The 15,910-nt window shown below is 36.8% G+C and overlaps 1 protein-coding gene across 8 annotated transcripts in view; it reads right to left on the reverse strand.

The window, feature by feature from the left end:
- The window catches only part of PPP1R12A (protein phosphatase 1 regulatory subunit 12A), a 156,024-nt gene that overhangs the window by 66,268 nt on the left and 73,846 nt on the right, over nucleotides 1–15,910 (reverse strand). For all 8 annotated transcript variants that reach the window (XM_065934138.1, XM_065934140.1, XM_065934137.1 and 5 more), the window contains exon 3: nucleotides 5,040–5,158. In XM_065934138.1, the coding sequence (XP_065790210.1) occupies nucleotides 5,040–5,158 (119 nt within the window). The remainder of the gene's footprint in view (nucleotides 1–5,039; nucleotides 5,159–15,910) is intronic.

Raw genomic sequence — 15,910 nt, forward strand, 5'->3', positions numbered from 1 at the left:
TTGTGTATATATATATATATATATAGAAATAGAATCTGTATATAGAGAACAATACTTGTTTTCTAATTCCAGTGTTTTAACTAGGCTAGTAACCGTCAGACAGCCATAACTTCTTTCAATGTTAGTATAATGAGTTAAGAACACAGATCTGAATCTACACTGCTTGGTTTCAATCCCTGATCTGCCACTTACTAGCTCTATCATCTTGAGCAAGACACAATCCACACTAGCATTCAATTTCTTTATTTGTAAGTTAGGAATAATCAAAGTACCTATCCACAATGTTGTTGTGAGGATTAAATTTATTAATAAATGTGAAGTATTTAGAAGAGGAATAAGCACTAAGGTGTTAATTATCACAATCAGCTCTAAAAGTCTATGATTCTGCTTCTCTTTTACTGCCTTGTGGACTAATAGGAAAAAGATCCTATAAAGCGTTTTACTGGTCTTTAATTCACCTACTGGTCTTTAGTTTACCTAAATTTGCAATTACCTATAATTGCAAAACTTTTAAACAGTGAACAGAATGTATACTGAACTAAATGGGGTATGATATAATAAAGTGACTAGACTATTTACCATCCGTCACTACTATTAAAAAATAGTAAATGTTAACTTATAAGAAAATGTTAGTCAATTCTCTTAGGTAAGAAAACATAAAACTGAATTGAAATTTGGTTAGATAAGAGATGCAAAAATTGACTTGCATTCCAAGCTAAATAAAGAAAATTACTTTAAAACATAAATCAGAAATACTTTCATCTATTATTCAATTATTACTACTTTCAAGGAAATTTACTTAAGCATGACTAGTTGTTAATCATGTATATTAGAATAAGAAACAAGAGCCAAAAGAATGATTAAAGAATTTTAAAATATTAAATAATACCTTTCATATCAGAATACATAATTTGAGAAATTTTGTCATTACTAATGATATATTTAGGAGGCTCCTTTTATAATTGTTCAACTCTACTGATAGATAAGAGAGAGATGTGCCTATCTTTTTTCCTTTGGAATAAAGCTATGTTATATAAATCATGTATTCCCATGAATAAATGAACATTAGGAAATATTTCTAGGAGACATCCCTAATAGAGTGCAGTATGGTACTCTGAGGAAGAGTGTGGGGCTCAAGGTATCCGTCGAGCTGGCTGGGATGGAACCACATACAGCACCACTCCCTCCCTGTTTGACCGTGGGCAAATCGCTGAGCCTCCTTTTCACATCTGCAGAATGCAGTGACAGCACCATTAACCTTGCAGAACTGCTAAAAAGGTGAAATGAAATAATGCACATAAAGTCGTCTGCTCAATGCCTGGCAAATAACTAGTATTTAGATTATTTAAAAAAGAGTTAGCTTTTATTTTTAGTATCAGTGCTTCACTTTCAGTTTCAGGGTCATATTATATATTATTTCCCAGAATTTCTCATCTATTATTTTTCCAGATTTACATTTTCCATCCTGACACCTCCTAGATTCCAACATGCCATTTAGATGAACACTGCCATTCAGATGTGCTCTAGCAACCACAAGTTCAATACATATCAAAACAAACTCATGCACTTTCTCAATCTTTTCCTGCTTTGTTCCACATTTTTCCATGTGAATTCACCCAAAAATCACTTCTTAAACTGGAAATCTCAGGAGGCAAATTAGGTGGCCTCAATTCTTCCTTCAACTCCGTATTCAATTACTCACCAAGCTGTTTAAATTTTACCTTAACATTTTCTGAAAATAACCCTGGCTCTTTACTCTTTTCCCTATTAAATATAATTATTTTGGCCCTACTCGTCTTTCATCTGGATTAATTGAAGAGTCTTCCTCAGGGAAGGGATACCACCATGTATTCCCCATTTGAATTTAACCTCCAGATTACCATCAGTTTTATTACTAAACACTAAATCCAATCAGGTTAATTTCCTGCTTGGGGATCTTTGTTGCATCTGTCTAATGCCTATAAAATAGATGTCCACCATCTGGCTCTAGACTAATCTTTTCAAGTCTCAATCTCATACTAATTCCATCTTGATTTTCTTACTCCAATCAAATTCTAGTGAATTCTCTGCATTTGCTATATTTCTGATCCCTTTTCTTTGCACTTGTTGATACCCCCATCTGACATGCCTTTTTTGTCCACCACCCCTCTTCTTTGCCAAGCAAACTCCCTCTCAAATGTCCCCTTTCTCAAACCCTTCTTGACTACTGAAAGCAGCTAGTCCTAGTCTTTTCTGTTCTCCCACATCATTCTGTTCCTATCTGTACTTCAGCACACAGCACAGTAAAGCTCAGTTTATGTATGTCACTTCTACTACCCCGTGAAATCCTCAAGAGCAAAGTTTGTTTGTTTGTTTGTTTTAAATACCCAGCACTCAGAACAAATATGCTGGCACATTAATCAAAATCAAATGAATCATTACAACTAAAATCAGCCTTGCTAACAGTTTCCTTTATATAGAAAGAAACTACGGACAAAAAGTTTGCAGTACATCTCCATGCCTTTCCCAGCTGCTATCTACCTGGGCACTAATCAGGGCAAGACGGACAGATAAGGGACTCTTTCTTTCTAGGTTGTGATGGTTTATATACATTCTTCCAGTTTCTTCCAGTCTTGAATATCCCATTACTCCAAAATTGCCTGCTTAGGACAGAATTGTTAAAAGCTCTTCTGTGGATTTCTCCAAGCTCTAGTTTATGACTGCTGTTGTAACATGGGCCTTGTTTCTTCTGGACTCCAGGTACCTTCAGCTGTTACTTCAACTCTATTTAAGCATTTAAATACTTCCTCAGTTTTAGTGCCCAAGATTTGTTTTTTAAACAACCAGGAGTGTATGTGTGTTCAGTCATGTCCAACTCTTTGCGAACCCATGGATGGTAGCCCACCAGGCTCTTCTGTCCATGGAATTTTCCAGGCAAGAATACTATTTCCTACTCCATTTCCTACTCCAGGGGATTCTCTACCACAAGAGTGAACCTGAGTCTCTCATGTCTCCTGCACTGACAGGCGGGTTCTTTACCCCTGGGTCACCTGGGAAGCCCCAAAGCAACCAGGCAGTCCTTATGAATCATCCCAATCCCAAGAAATAAAAATCTCTTTTCACTTAGCTTCTATTTCTTTGCTTTTAATGAACCACACTTCAGCGAGACTCAACCCTCTCTAAACCAATACTCCATATCTTATACAACATAGTTCTCTTCTGATAATACTCATTTAATCACTGCCTAGACATAAGAATACAATGGAAATCACAGTAATTTATATATACACGCTTTTTAAAAACTGAAGTAAAATACACATAATAAAATTTACTATTTTAATAATCATTTTAAGTAGACAGTTCAGCAATGTTAAGTACATTTACATTGTTGCTCAGTCTTCAGAAACACTTTTTATCTTGCAAAATTGAAATGCTATGCTAATTAAACAACAAATCCCCATTCCCACCTCCTCCCAACTCCTGACAACCATCATTCCACTTTCTCTATGATTTTGAGTACTTGAGGTACCTCATGTAAGTGGAATCAGAAAGTAATTGTCTTTTTGTGGCTGCCTTATTTCACATAGTATAATGCTCTCAAGGTTCAACCAGGCTACAGTATATGTCAGAATTTCCTTCTTAATACTGAACAATATTTCATTGTAAGTATATACTATATATTGTTTATTCATCCACCCATTGATGAACATTTGGTTTTCTTCCATCTTTTAGTTATTGTGAATAATGCAATAAACATGGGTGTATAAAAGTCTCTGAAACCTTCCTTTTAATTCTTTGGTTATGTGCCCAGAAGAGGATTTGCTTTATATTTATTGAGATGTAATTCACACAATTTAAAGTAAACAATTTAGCGGTTTTTAGTAAATTTTCAGAGTTGTGCAACCATTACCACAATCAGTTTTAGAACACTCATCACTCCTAAAAGAAATTCTGTCCATAAGCAATCATCTATCACTATAAATTGACATCTCCCAAATTCATATCTCGAGCTGTACCTCTCTCTACTAACATATTCAACTGCCTGGATATCTTAGCAGGCAAAACAAACTTAACATGCCTAAAAAATGAACCCCTGAACCTTTCCCTATAAAACTTACTTCTCCACAATATTCACATCTCTCATAAAAACTTCACCCGTCTAGTTGCTCAAACCAACAATCTTAGAATCTTCCCTGCCTTCTTCTTACACACCCTACTTTTAATCATGCAATGATCTGCTTGGTCAAATCTTCACAACATACCTAACACCCAAACTTCTCCTCACTTTGTCTACTACCAGCCTACTTCTCCCCTTGCCGTTCTCCTACTTCTGCCTTTGCTTTGCTACAATCTATTCTCAACACAGCAGCCCCTGAGATCCTTTCTACGAGTCAGATCATGTCATTCCCCTATCTGTCTCTCCACTGACCCCCAGTTTCACTCAGATTAAAAGCTAAAATCCTTCCAACAGCCCACACGGGCTTGTGTGAGATGGTCCACTGCTACTTCTGCAACCTCCTCTCCTCCCAGCCTCTTCCAGGTTCTGTCTGCTTCAGTCACACTGGTCTCATTCGCTGCTCCTCTGAAAACATCAGGCACCCTCCCATCTGCGAATTCACTGCTCCCACTGGACGCAGTGTTCTTTCCCCAGACCTGTATGATTCACTCCATCGCCTGGATAAGATCTTAGCTTAAATACATCCTTGTCAGTGAGGACTTCTTGACTGTTCTATTTAAATGGGTCCTGTTCACTCCATACACTTCCTATCTTCTTTGTCTGTTTTACTTATCTCCAAAGCTTTTACTGACAGGTAATTTTATGCCTGATCCTACCACTTACGATATTTCTTTCAACTTGAAAAATATTAAAAAGGCGTAGAGTTAAGAATCATACATTTATCCAAGTAGAATCTTATCGCACATATTAAGTAAACTCATTTTTTCACACACAAATTATAATTGTCCTTCAATGCCAACAATTATTTATTGAAAAAGTCAAGTATTATACTTTTCACAAGACAGTTTTACACGTATTTTCCATTTAGGGTGCTTTACGTTACCTTGCCGATTAACTTCATTCTGAAGTAGCTCTTCCATTGCCTCCTCCTCAGCAATATCTAAAGGTGTGTCTCCTTCACTGTTGACAGCTCCTACATGTGCTCCCTGACCAATCAAAAACCTGTAGAATTAAAGGGAAGAGAGTTAAGCAATGATGGTATCATTGAAACAAGACTAAACGAATAGTTAATGAGGTAAGCTTCTATGCAAGAGCAGCAATAAAAACAAAGGAAAGCATAGGCACTATGTAAGCTTTAAGAAACTACCATAAGGCATGCTTTCTTTTTAAAATTTCCTATTTCCTAATTTTTCTGTGAGGAATACACTAATACAGTACTAATAACGAACACTAATACTATACTAATATTGTAAAATACTAATACAAAAATGTCATTTAAAATATTACAAATATTTTTAAACAATTATGAAATCTTTCATAGGATTATTTCAGACTGTCTCCATTAAGATTTTTCATTATCTCCACATTGACTAGTTCCCTAACTGATCTTCACACTCCCAGTCTGATGCCATAAGCAAAAGTTCCTAACCTGAGATTCATGGACATAATTCAGCAAGTCATTCAGCTGGTATAGATATCTTAAAATACTGTTAATGCTCATCACTATTTTGAAATTAAGGTAATTAGCAGACCAACTACTAGGTCTTTTTAATGTGTTACTGAAGAATACATATACTTTGCACTATTTTATTTTATGCATCTGAAATACAATACTAAGAACAGATTCACAGGCTTCATCACACCTGCCAAAGGGATCAAGGGATCCAGATACAAAATGGTTATGAATCTCTTTCACTAAACCAACTGCACATCTTCCAGAATCATCTATTTGACACGCCTGGAGTCAGTTCTCAATTTAAGATTCTCTGAGTGGTTGTCCATGCTAGGAGAAGACACACATGGCCCTCATTGATCTGGTTTTATCTTCTTTTCAGCCTCATTCTTCTTCTTTCCACATTTTAGACTCCAATAGTATACAACTGTTTGTAGTTCCAGACTAAACCATGTTCTTTTGGCATCCGTGATTTTACTTTTCTTTATGTAAAGAATGATCCTTTTTTTCTCATATCCCTAAATCAATCTACCCTTAATTGTTTATTTTTATAGGCTACATGACAATATATGCATTATAAAAACAGTGAATAAGAAAAAAAAGCCCACAGAGTTTTTAAAAAAGAAAAAAACTCTATGCCTCTTTTATTGTCATGTTCCCTCTCAGAGATAAATACTATCAATAGCATGGCAAGGATTTTCCAGTACCTTTGCTATAAATTTATATGTTTGTATATAAACAAATATAGTTACTTTTGAGGTTCTTTTTGTAAAACAAAATTAATGGGATTACTTTAAATGCATTAGAATGCAACACTTGCCTTCCAGTAGCTGAAAAAATTTCACGATATAACTGGATCAATTTTTTTTAATACTATCTTGCTAATGGATGTGTTCTTAAATGGAGATTTGACATTATCAATCTCTAAAATTTTTCTCAATGTGATGAGAATAAAGCACCTTATCATCATTTTATTTCCTGACTACACAGGAGGTTGAAAATATCTGGATGTGTTTACTAGTATTTGTATTTTCTCCTTTTGTGAACTTCCCATTTACATCTTTCACTTTTATTTTTAATGTCTGCATTAACTCAACAAACACTTATGGGATGTTATAGATTGAATGACTTTGTATTCCTCCAAAATTCATGTTGAAACCCCAAACTACCAACGTGATGGTATTAGGAGGCAGGATTTGGGGAAGGTAATTTAGGCATAGATCAGATCATGAGGGTGGAGGATCCATGATGGGATTAATGTTTTTAGAGAAGGAAATAACAGAGCTCACTGTTTCTCTGCATTGAGTACACAGCAAGACGGCGGCCACCTCCAAGCCAGGAAAGGAGCCCTCCCAAGACACAGAGTTGTGGGTCCTGAACTCTCTAGTCTCCAGAGCTGTGAGGAACAAACACCTGCTGTGTAAGCTTCCCGGTTTACATCACTTTTCCTACAGCGGTCAGAGCTGAGACAGATGCCTGCTACGTATCGAGCACTCTGTCACATGTCAGGAATGTAAGAGCAAACAGAACAAACGCAGAGCTTCCCCTCAACCATTTTATAATCGAGAAAGAGAGCTAGACTATTTATCTAAATTAATGTAAAACTTTGATGCCTTATGACAGAGGCTTTTACCTTTATAAGTGAATTAAGAGAATTCTGATTTAGTAACGTCAGGAAAGGATTCCCTGAAGAATATATAGGTACCAGCAGCAACCGTAACGGAAGGAGTGTGTGTGCCAGAACAAAAGGCACCAAACCCCTGTGACGGGAAATGGGCATGGCTAGACAAGGGCTTGTGTGCGCGCAAATGGCTTCAGCAGTGTTTGACTCTGCAACCCTATGGACGATGGCTAGACAAGGGCCTGCTTCATTTTCCTGGGAGTAACTGAAAAAGAATTAATCAATCTCTACATCGTTTCTGTCATGTACACTCCAAAGTTAGTGTTTGTTTTGTAAGATCCTTAAATGATCATTTATGTGTTTCAAGATCACTTTGTGCACTACGGAAAACAAATAGAATGGAGAAAGAAAGTAAGCACACCAGCTAATGAGCTACTGCAGTAGTCAAGAAAAATTATGTTGGAAGTTTGAATTTGATGGAGGAAATGGGTAAATTCCAGAGATGTCTAGGAGATCCTAGATAACAGCAGGATGCAAGCAAAGGTGAGAAAGATATTTACGATAAACTGAAGTTTTTAATTTGTATGTAACGGATGGGTGGCTATACTAATTAATGATTCACAAAAAACTAAGTTATTCCCTACTTCTAATAGACGTGTGCAAAGTATTTTTTTACTACATTGTCACCACATTAAACAAAAATCTTTTCTGACAGTATTCAGTATATGAGTGAAGTTTAAAGGTTATATGAAGTCAGGTCTGTCAACCTTTTGCTTTAAGAAGGATTTTCCCAATTAGCTATGAATATCTATGTGGAGATACAACTTTTACAAGACACACAGACAGAAAGAGAAAGAGAGAATTAGGAAAGAATATATACCATGAAGTTAACAGAGGTAACATTAGGAGGGTTTTGCTTTGTTTTTTTAATCCGTGCCTCACGGCACCTGGGATCTCAGCTCCCCAACTTGGGATTGAACCCACATGCTCCGCACTGGAAACATGGGAGTCTTAACCACTGGACGACCAGGGAAATCTCGCATTAGGAGAGATTTGTATTAGTGGGGATTTTTCGGGCGGTGGGGGGTGGGGGGGAGGGAGGAAGTGGCATTTGTTATCCTAGTTTTCTGCAGCAAGTTCAATTTGTGTATGTATATCAGACCACAAAAATGGCTACCATGCCATTCTGTAGCCTGGTATTTTTAGACTTAATAGTATGTTATAAGCATTTCTCCTCATATGAAGCAATGTTTCATTTTTATGATGTTCGCAGTATGTCTACAAACAGAAGTCATATGTGAATTGAAGCAACTTTTTCTGTTGCACAGTCTTTAAAGTCATAATATAAAAGTAATGAATAACATATATATACTATCGTGTGTAAAACAGATAACGAGCAGGAAACTGCTCTGTAACACAGGGAGCGCAGCCTGGTGCTCGTGATGATCTAGAGGGGTGGGCTGTGGAGAGAGGAGGGAGGCTTAAAAGGGAGGGGATACAAAAACATGTGAAAGTGAAGTTGCTCAATCGTGTCCGACGCTATGCTACCCCATGGACTGTAACCACAAAATTTTTCAGGCAAGTGTACTGGAGTGGGTTGCCATTTCCTTCTCCAGGGGATCTTCCTGACCCAGGGATCAAACCTGGGTATCCCACATTGCAGACAGAGGCTTTACGTTTGAGCCACCAGGGACCATATATATATATATATACACATATATATATATAATTATGACTGATTCGTGTTGCTGTATGGCAGAAATCATAACAATGTAAAGCAATTATCCTCCAATAAAAAAAGAAAAGTAATGAAGAATATTTATGTGCTATAAATGAATAAATCTGGAGGGAAAAAAAAAGATATTAGTGAAATAGTAACTACTGTGCTCCAGGAGAATATGTAAGCAATTCCACTAAGCAAAATCTCAATCAAACAATCAGATATTTAAATAAAATCACTTATATTTTGCTTGTATGCGTGCTAAGTCGCTTCAGCTGTGTCCAACTCTTTGTGACTGTAGCCTGCCAGGCTCCTCTGTCCATGGGATTCTCCAGGCACGAATACTGGAGTGGGTTGCCATTTCTTACTCCAGGGGATCTTCTGGACCCAGAGATCAAACCTGTGTCTCCTGGGACCCCTGCATTGCAGGTGGATTCTTTACAGTTGAGCCATCTATATTTTGCCTGGGTATTAAAAATCATTCACAAGATGTAAAGACAGAATAAAAGGAAGATCTCAGAGTGGCTGCAGTGCTTGCAGCAGAGGGAAGCAGAGTCTCGAGGAAATACCAGGTTAAAGCCAAAAAAGAGTCAATCTAAAATTTATATAAACAGGAAGGATCTGAAGAGAAACTAACAAGAGTAAAGCTCTGAAAACTGCTAGCAGAAAGTAGGGCCTGGAGCAATCCCTGAGCCAGAAGTTTAGGTATAAATATGTATGCATACAATTCACAAACTACTATTTGTAAATGTAAATTTTAAAAGAGATATCAGTCAACCAATAAACCTCATGACATTTCTATTTATTACCATGAATAATCTGAAAAAAAAATCATTCAAAGATTGGTTTAGTGAGGAAAAAAAAGGATAAACATTTAAATACTGCAACTTTGGGTTTGGTTCCCACTTCAGTTTCTTGACAGCTGTGTGATATTCATTAACTTAAAACATTTGAAACCTAGTTTATAGATAACTTACAGGGTTGTGTTAAGTTTAAATGAGTTGATATCTAAAAATAAAGTTAAAATTCTATCTTTTATCACATCATGAAAAATCACCACATTCAGAAAGCAATGTTTAAGATAATGTGAAACAAAATAACGGCAATCTGGAACATCAGAAATTCACTTTGTGGGATGCTTGGAGATACTGAAAACAGACAGCTAGATTTCCTTCACAACAAAAAAGGACGGGTATTATAAGAAGCTCATGGGACTCCTGATTAGGAAAAACACACTATATTTAAAGATTTCTTGAGGGAAAAATAAAAAAACAAAGATTTCACATAGGAGTCCCAAAGTGGAAGTGAGAATATTAATATTTCAGGGTTTAAAAAAGAGAGAGGGGGCAGGCTTGCTCGTCATGTTTAACTCTGCAACCCCATGGACTGTAGCCTGCCAGGCTCCTCTGTCCATGGGGATTCTCCAGGCAAGAATACTGGAGTGGATTGCCATGCCCTCCTCCAGGGGATCTTCCCAACCCAGGGATCGAACCCACATTTCCCACATTACCGGCGGATTCTTTACTGCCTGAGCCACCAGGGAAGCCCAGGAAATGCCACCTACTGAATGATTAAAATCAATATATATTATTGGAGTGAAAAACGGTGGATTCACTGCAAGGTTTACTGAGATTTATGATAATCTAACAGTTTTAAGTCAATAAATAATTTTGAATAATTAATAAACCTCAAAATCAAGACATGATCCAAAGTATTGATACAAAATTAACTGCATATGTGTTAATCTAAAAATCTAATAAAAGGTATAAAACTGTTAACCAAGTTACTTGTATGCAACTTGGAGGTGGTATATTAGATGGGTAGGATTCTATCTTGGTTAGAATAGAACGATTCAGTGTTAACTGAATTTGAACAACAAATTTGATGGATTCTATTAATTATCTAGGATTCTGAGTTCTGTCAAAAGCCAAACTACAGAAGAGACTGCTTGAGAAAGGGAAATAGCTCATTTTAAAATTCTGTCTTTAAATTAAAAGCTAATGAAAACACAGTGATTAGAGACAGAAATTTCATCAGCAAGAACTGAATAAAGTACACTGTCATTTACTGGAGAAAAACTAGTATCAAGAGGTTGCTTTAACCAATACAAACCATTTCATGTATTCAAATCCATAAATTTTTTAAAAATCAAAATGTCAGTGTAGCCTTAAGAAAAAAGTTGTTACATAGATGAATTCAAGGTCATTATGGTAAGCAAAATAAACTAGTCACAAAAAGCCAAATGCTATATGATTCAACTCATATGAAATGTCTAAAGTTGTCAAAATCATAAAAATAGCAGAGAGGAAGGTAGTTATCAAGGAACTAGGGGAGTGAGGAGGGGAAATTAGTGTTTACCAGGTAGAGGTTTAGTATTGCAAGATGAAAAAGTCTACCGAGATTTGTAGTAAAAAAAATATGAATATACTTAACATTATTAAAATTGAATATTATATTTCTATCACAATTAAAAAAACACAAAAGTCAGAAAACTACTTAAGTAATTGTTTCTTGAAAATTCAAATGAATTACTCAAAACCATCCAATGAGACAGAAATTATGAAAATTAAGTTACCTGAACTTTTCAAAGATGGTAAGTAGAACATTAACTTCAAAAATAAATGGTATTTACTTTTGAAGTCTCTGAGCAACATCATAAAATAAGTATAAATAACCTTATGCATCTTCAGTGGGAATGTACTCTGCTATATCTCATATTTAAAGTTCTTTATCATAATAAAAAATAGCTGAAAATAACTGTAACAATAAGAATCCAAACAAAAGTTATGACCTGGGACTTTTGAAATTTTTTTTAAATTAAGTTCTTTCTAACTTGACAAATGCTGTGCCACCTCTTTCTGGTCTCCATGTTTCTAACAGACGTCTGTTTTAGTTCAATTCCCCCCCCCCCCCCCGCCCCAATCTTATAGTAATTTCTTTCTCATTGCTTCAAATTTTTACTTTGTCTTTAGCTTTCAGAAATGAAAGGTTTATTCTGTTTCAAATTCGTTAAACTTCCTGAATCTGTAGGTTTATAGTTTTGCCAAGTTTAAATAAGATTTTAGCTATTATTTATTATTTCTTTAATTTCTTTAATTTATTATTTATTTAAACACTTCTCCAGCCATGCCCTTCCTCTTCTCCCAGTACTCCAGAGGCATAAATGTGAGCTCTCTGGTGTAGGCCCACTGGCCTCTGAGACTGGTCATTAATTTTAGCCTAGTTTCTCTCTGTTGCCCAGATTTGGTCATTTCTATTGTTCTGTTTTTCAGTTCACCAATTCTTTCTTCTATCCCCTCCATTCTGCTGTTAAGCCTATCTGTTATTTATTTTGGTTATTAGATTTTTTTCAGTTCCAAAATTTCCATTTGATTCTTCATATCTTACATTTCTTTGCAGACTTTTTTTGGCTGCAACTTTTTTTCTCCACTTGTTTCAAGCACACTTGTAATTGCTTGTTGAAGCATTTTTGTGATAGATGCTCTTATCTTTGTCAAATAATTTTAAGATTAGCATCTCTGTAACCTCAAGGCTGGTCTCCACTGTCTTTTTCATTCAATTTGAGATTTTCCTTAGTATGACAACTGATTTTCATTTAAAATCTGGACACTTTGAACACTGCTGCTGCTAAGTCACTTCAGTTATGTCCAACTCTGTGCGACCCCAACAGGCTCCCCTATCCCTGGGATTCTACAGGCAAGAACACTGGAGTGGGTTGCCACTTCCTTCTCCAATGCATGAAAGTGAAAAGTGAAAGTGAAGTCGCTCAGTCGTGTCCGACTCTTAGCGACCCCATGGACTGTAGCCTACCAGGCTCCTACGTCCATGAGACTCCAAATCATGCTTACATCTTCTATGTTTGCTGATGATGTTTTTCGCCCTGCTCTAGCAGAAAAGATGGGAAGGGGCTATCTCATTATTACAAGGTAGGGGTAGAAGTTTGGGTTCCCCACTCAGCCTCCACTGATGCTAGAGATGGAGCAGTTCCCTGTTACCTCTGGTTCCCCACCAAGCCTTCACTGATACCTTCCTGGCTGAGAAGGTACGGGTGTCTCACTATGATGCCCTATGTGGCTTCCACTGACACCACAAGGGGAGAGTTAGGCATCTTTACTGATGGGTAATGGTGGAAGTATAACCTCTCTACTACGCCTCTTCTGACTTCACCTAAGTGGGGAGGTGGAGGGGCTCCTTTTTACTACCAGGTTGGGGTGTAAGTCCAGGCTTCCCACATGGTCTCCAGTGCAAATTAGGGGAGGGCTAGTTAACCATCTGACGAGGATGAAAATCTCAGCTGGCTCTGTATCTCGTCTAATCTGACACCATGACAATAGGGGGTGCGAGGGCAGCTTGTGATAGCCTCATAATGTTGGAAGTCTATGTTCCCTACTTGGCCTATGCTAGTCAGGGTGTGGGTGGGAACTGGGTTTTCTTCTGCAGGATTTGGTGGAATAAAGAGTAGGTTTGTTTTTCTGTTTTTGTCTTTTAAAGGTTTCAGGGTGTCTCTCCCCCAGTACTGGCTAAGAGGGTGAGGCTCTGTTGTGGCTTTCCTGAGGGTAGTGTGTGGCCACCATTGCTCCTGGGTTGTCAGCTTCCTCTGCGGCACGCTGAAGCAAAGAGAAAAGCCACCCACTCACTCCTGTGTCACTGCTTGAGTCCTGAGATCCCAAGCTGTTCTGTTCCTTCCCCTTTTCAGAGTCTTTGTTATCTTATAGATAATGTGCAGGGTTTTTAGTTGTACTTAACAGGAAGAATAGGGAAAAGTATATATATTCTATTTTCCCATAAACAGAAATTCTCATTTTTAATTGTCAGGAAATTATAATGTTTGTAACATTACCAATTTCAATCTTAAAAAAAAAATTCAATTTGTCAAAATCCCACAGGTGGAAGCATTATTTTTATAGTAAATCATGTTATTAGTCCAATAACATGGATTAATGTGGTCCTGATACCTTGCCAAATACCTGGCTGAATTTCTGACATCATGGTTTCACAGTTATGCTCTAGATACAATAGCAAAGACCAGGCTAATACATGTGACAGAAATGAATTTACTGTGAAAGTGGGCTCTGTTTTCCAACTGTCTAGGCACCTGGATTGTCAAAACAAAACATAAAAACAAATTCAAAATGTGTGGAAGTATTTACATTCCTCATTTCTCTTTGCAGAGTACCTTTAAATAAAGGAAATTCTGAAGGTTTTGACTTCAGTATTTATTTCTGTTAATTACTCCCCAAAGCAGTGATGATACTTCTTTGACTGTGTGCTAACTCCTACTAAAGATGCACACTTCTTTATTAAAATCAATTACATGCACTACTGTCATACTTTATTATTGCATCTCCCAATTCCCAGAGGCAAAAATCCTACTTAATGTGTAATAATTCTAAGGTGCAAATTCCCCTAGATTTTAATACTGCAAAAATCTACAATCAATTGACCTTACAATCATACATACAGTGGATAATGAACACAACATGGTTGTCTTTATCTGTCTTTATGTAACCCAGTCATAGCTATTCCTACTGTTTTCGCTTCAACTGATTTATGTGCACCTATACCTTTAATTGGAGTAGGAAATGGCAACCCACTCCAGTGCTCTTGCCTGGAAAATCCCATGGACCAAGGAGCCTGGTAGGCTACAGTCCATGGGGTCGCAAAGAGTCGGACACAACTGAGTGACTTCACTTCACTTCATACCTTTAATACCTTATTTACTGAGCTTAACTGTTAACTTAAAAAATACCTTCCTGGATGGTGCTTGAAATTTTTTATTGATACCTTGTAGTAAGGTCAAGAAAGCACCACCAACAAAACCTGCAGGATGCTGTTAATATCAGTGGCTCAGAAGAAAATCCCAAAGGCAACAAGAAAATATTCTTTAGCAATGCTGCATCCATGACACTGCAACTGCATAAAGAATGATACTGTGTGGGGAAAAAAAAAACATCTCAAGGTGCTTAAAAACAAGAAATCATACACACTGTTACAATTTTTTTTTTTTAACCTTTTAAGTCAGTGTCCAAAATGATACCCTATTACAATGATGAAATCAGATTTGATGAAATTCAGTATATGCATTATAAACATACCCCCAAAAGTCCTGGCTTCTTATTGCATCTTTTCAATTGGCATCTCAAACTAGGCCTATTTAAATCCACAGTCTACTATATGTTTTCCTCTGCTTCTCTCAATCTTCCTCTTCAATTACTTATTTTAGTTTAATGGTGTCCTTTTCCCAATTACAAAGGCTAGAAGAGGAGGCAGAACAGTGTAGTGGAGACTTGACAAAGACAGTCTAGGTTTAAATCCTGGCTCTGCCAATTACTGTGTGTGATTTCTCTCTCTGATTGTTTCCTCACCCATAAAATAAGAATTACAATATGGATCAATCACTCACCTAAGCACGAATTTCAAAACTTGCCATATTTTGGAAAACTACTGAATTTTCCAAACTCACTCCACTGAGTCTGAGTCAGTCCTCCATAACCAAACATACTGATATTTTTGCAAAGATAAATTAACGCTTAAGTGGGGAGAAACAAAGACTATAAATAGCCTCGTATCAGGTCTAGTCATGGTTTGCTGCCAAGTGAGTCTACACCAATCTTGTAACTTGTCATTTTTCAGAGTTTTGGGGTTTTAGAATTGTGCATCTGGCCTGTAGGGTAGTGGTAGCAATATATTTTCACGTAACTGTAAGGATGACCAAAATTATATACAGTTAAAAAAACTGAGCAGTGACTCAAAGTGCTTAGCAAATGTTAGGTATTATCAGCATTATCACTACTGTTGATTTTTTTTCCATCCTACTACCTAGATCCAGTCAATCACACCAAACCTTATTAATTTTATCTTCCAAATTTCTTTCAGATCTGCCCAACTTCCAAGCTCACTGCCACTACCCTGACTCTCTTGGCCACTCTCTAATCTGTCAAGAATTGTTTTCTGAAAGTA

This window comes from Muntiacus reevesi, chromosome 4, assembly GCF_963930625.1.
Source record: "Muntiacus reevesi chromosome 4, mMunRee1.1, whole genome shotgun sequence".
In the NCBI taxonomy this organism is placed as follows: Eukaryota; Metazoa; Chordata; class Mammalia; order Artiodactyla; family Cervidae; genus Muntiacus; species Muntiacus reevesi.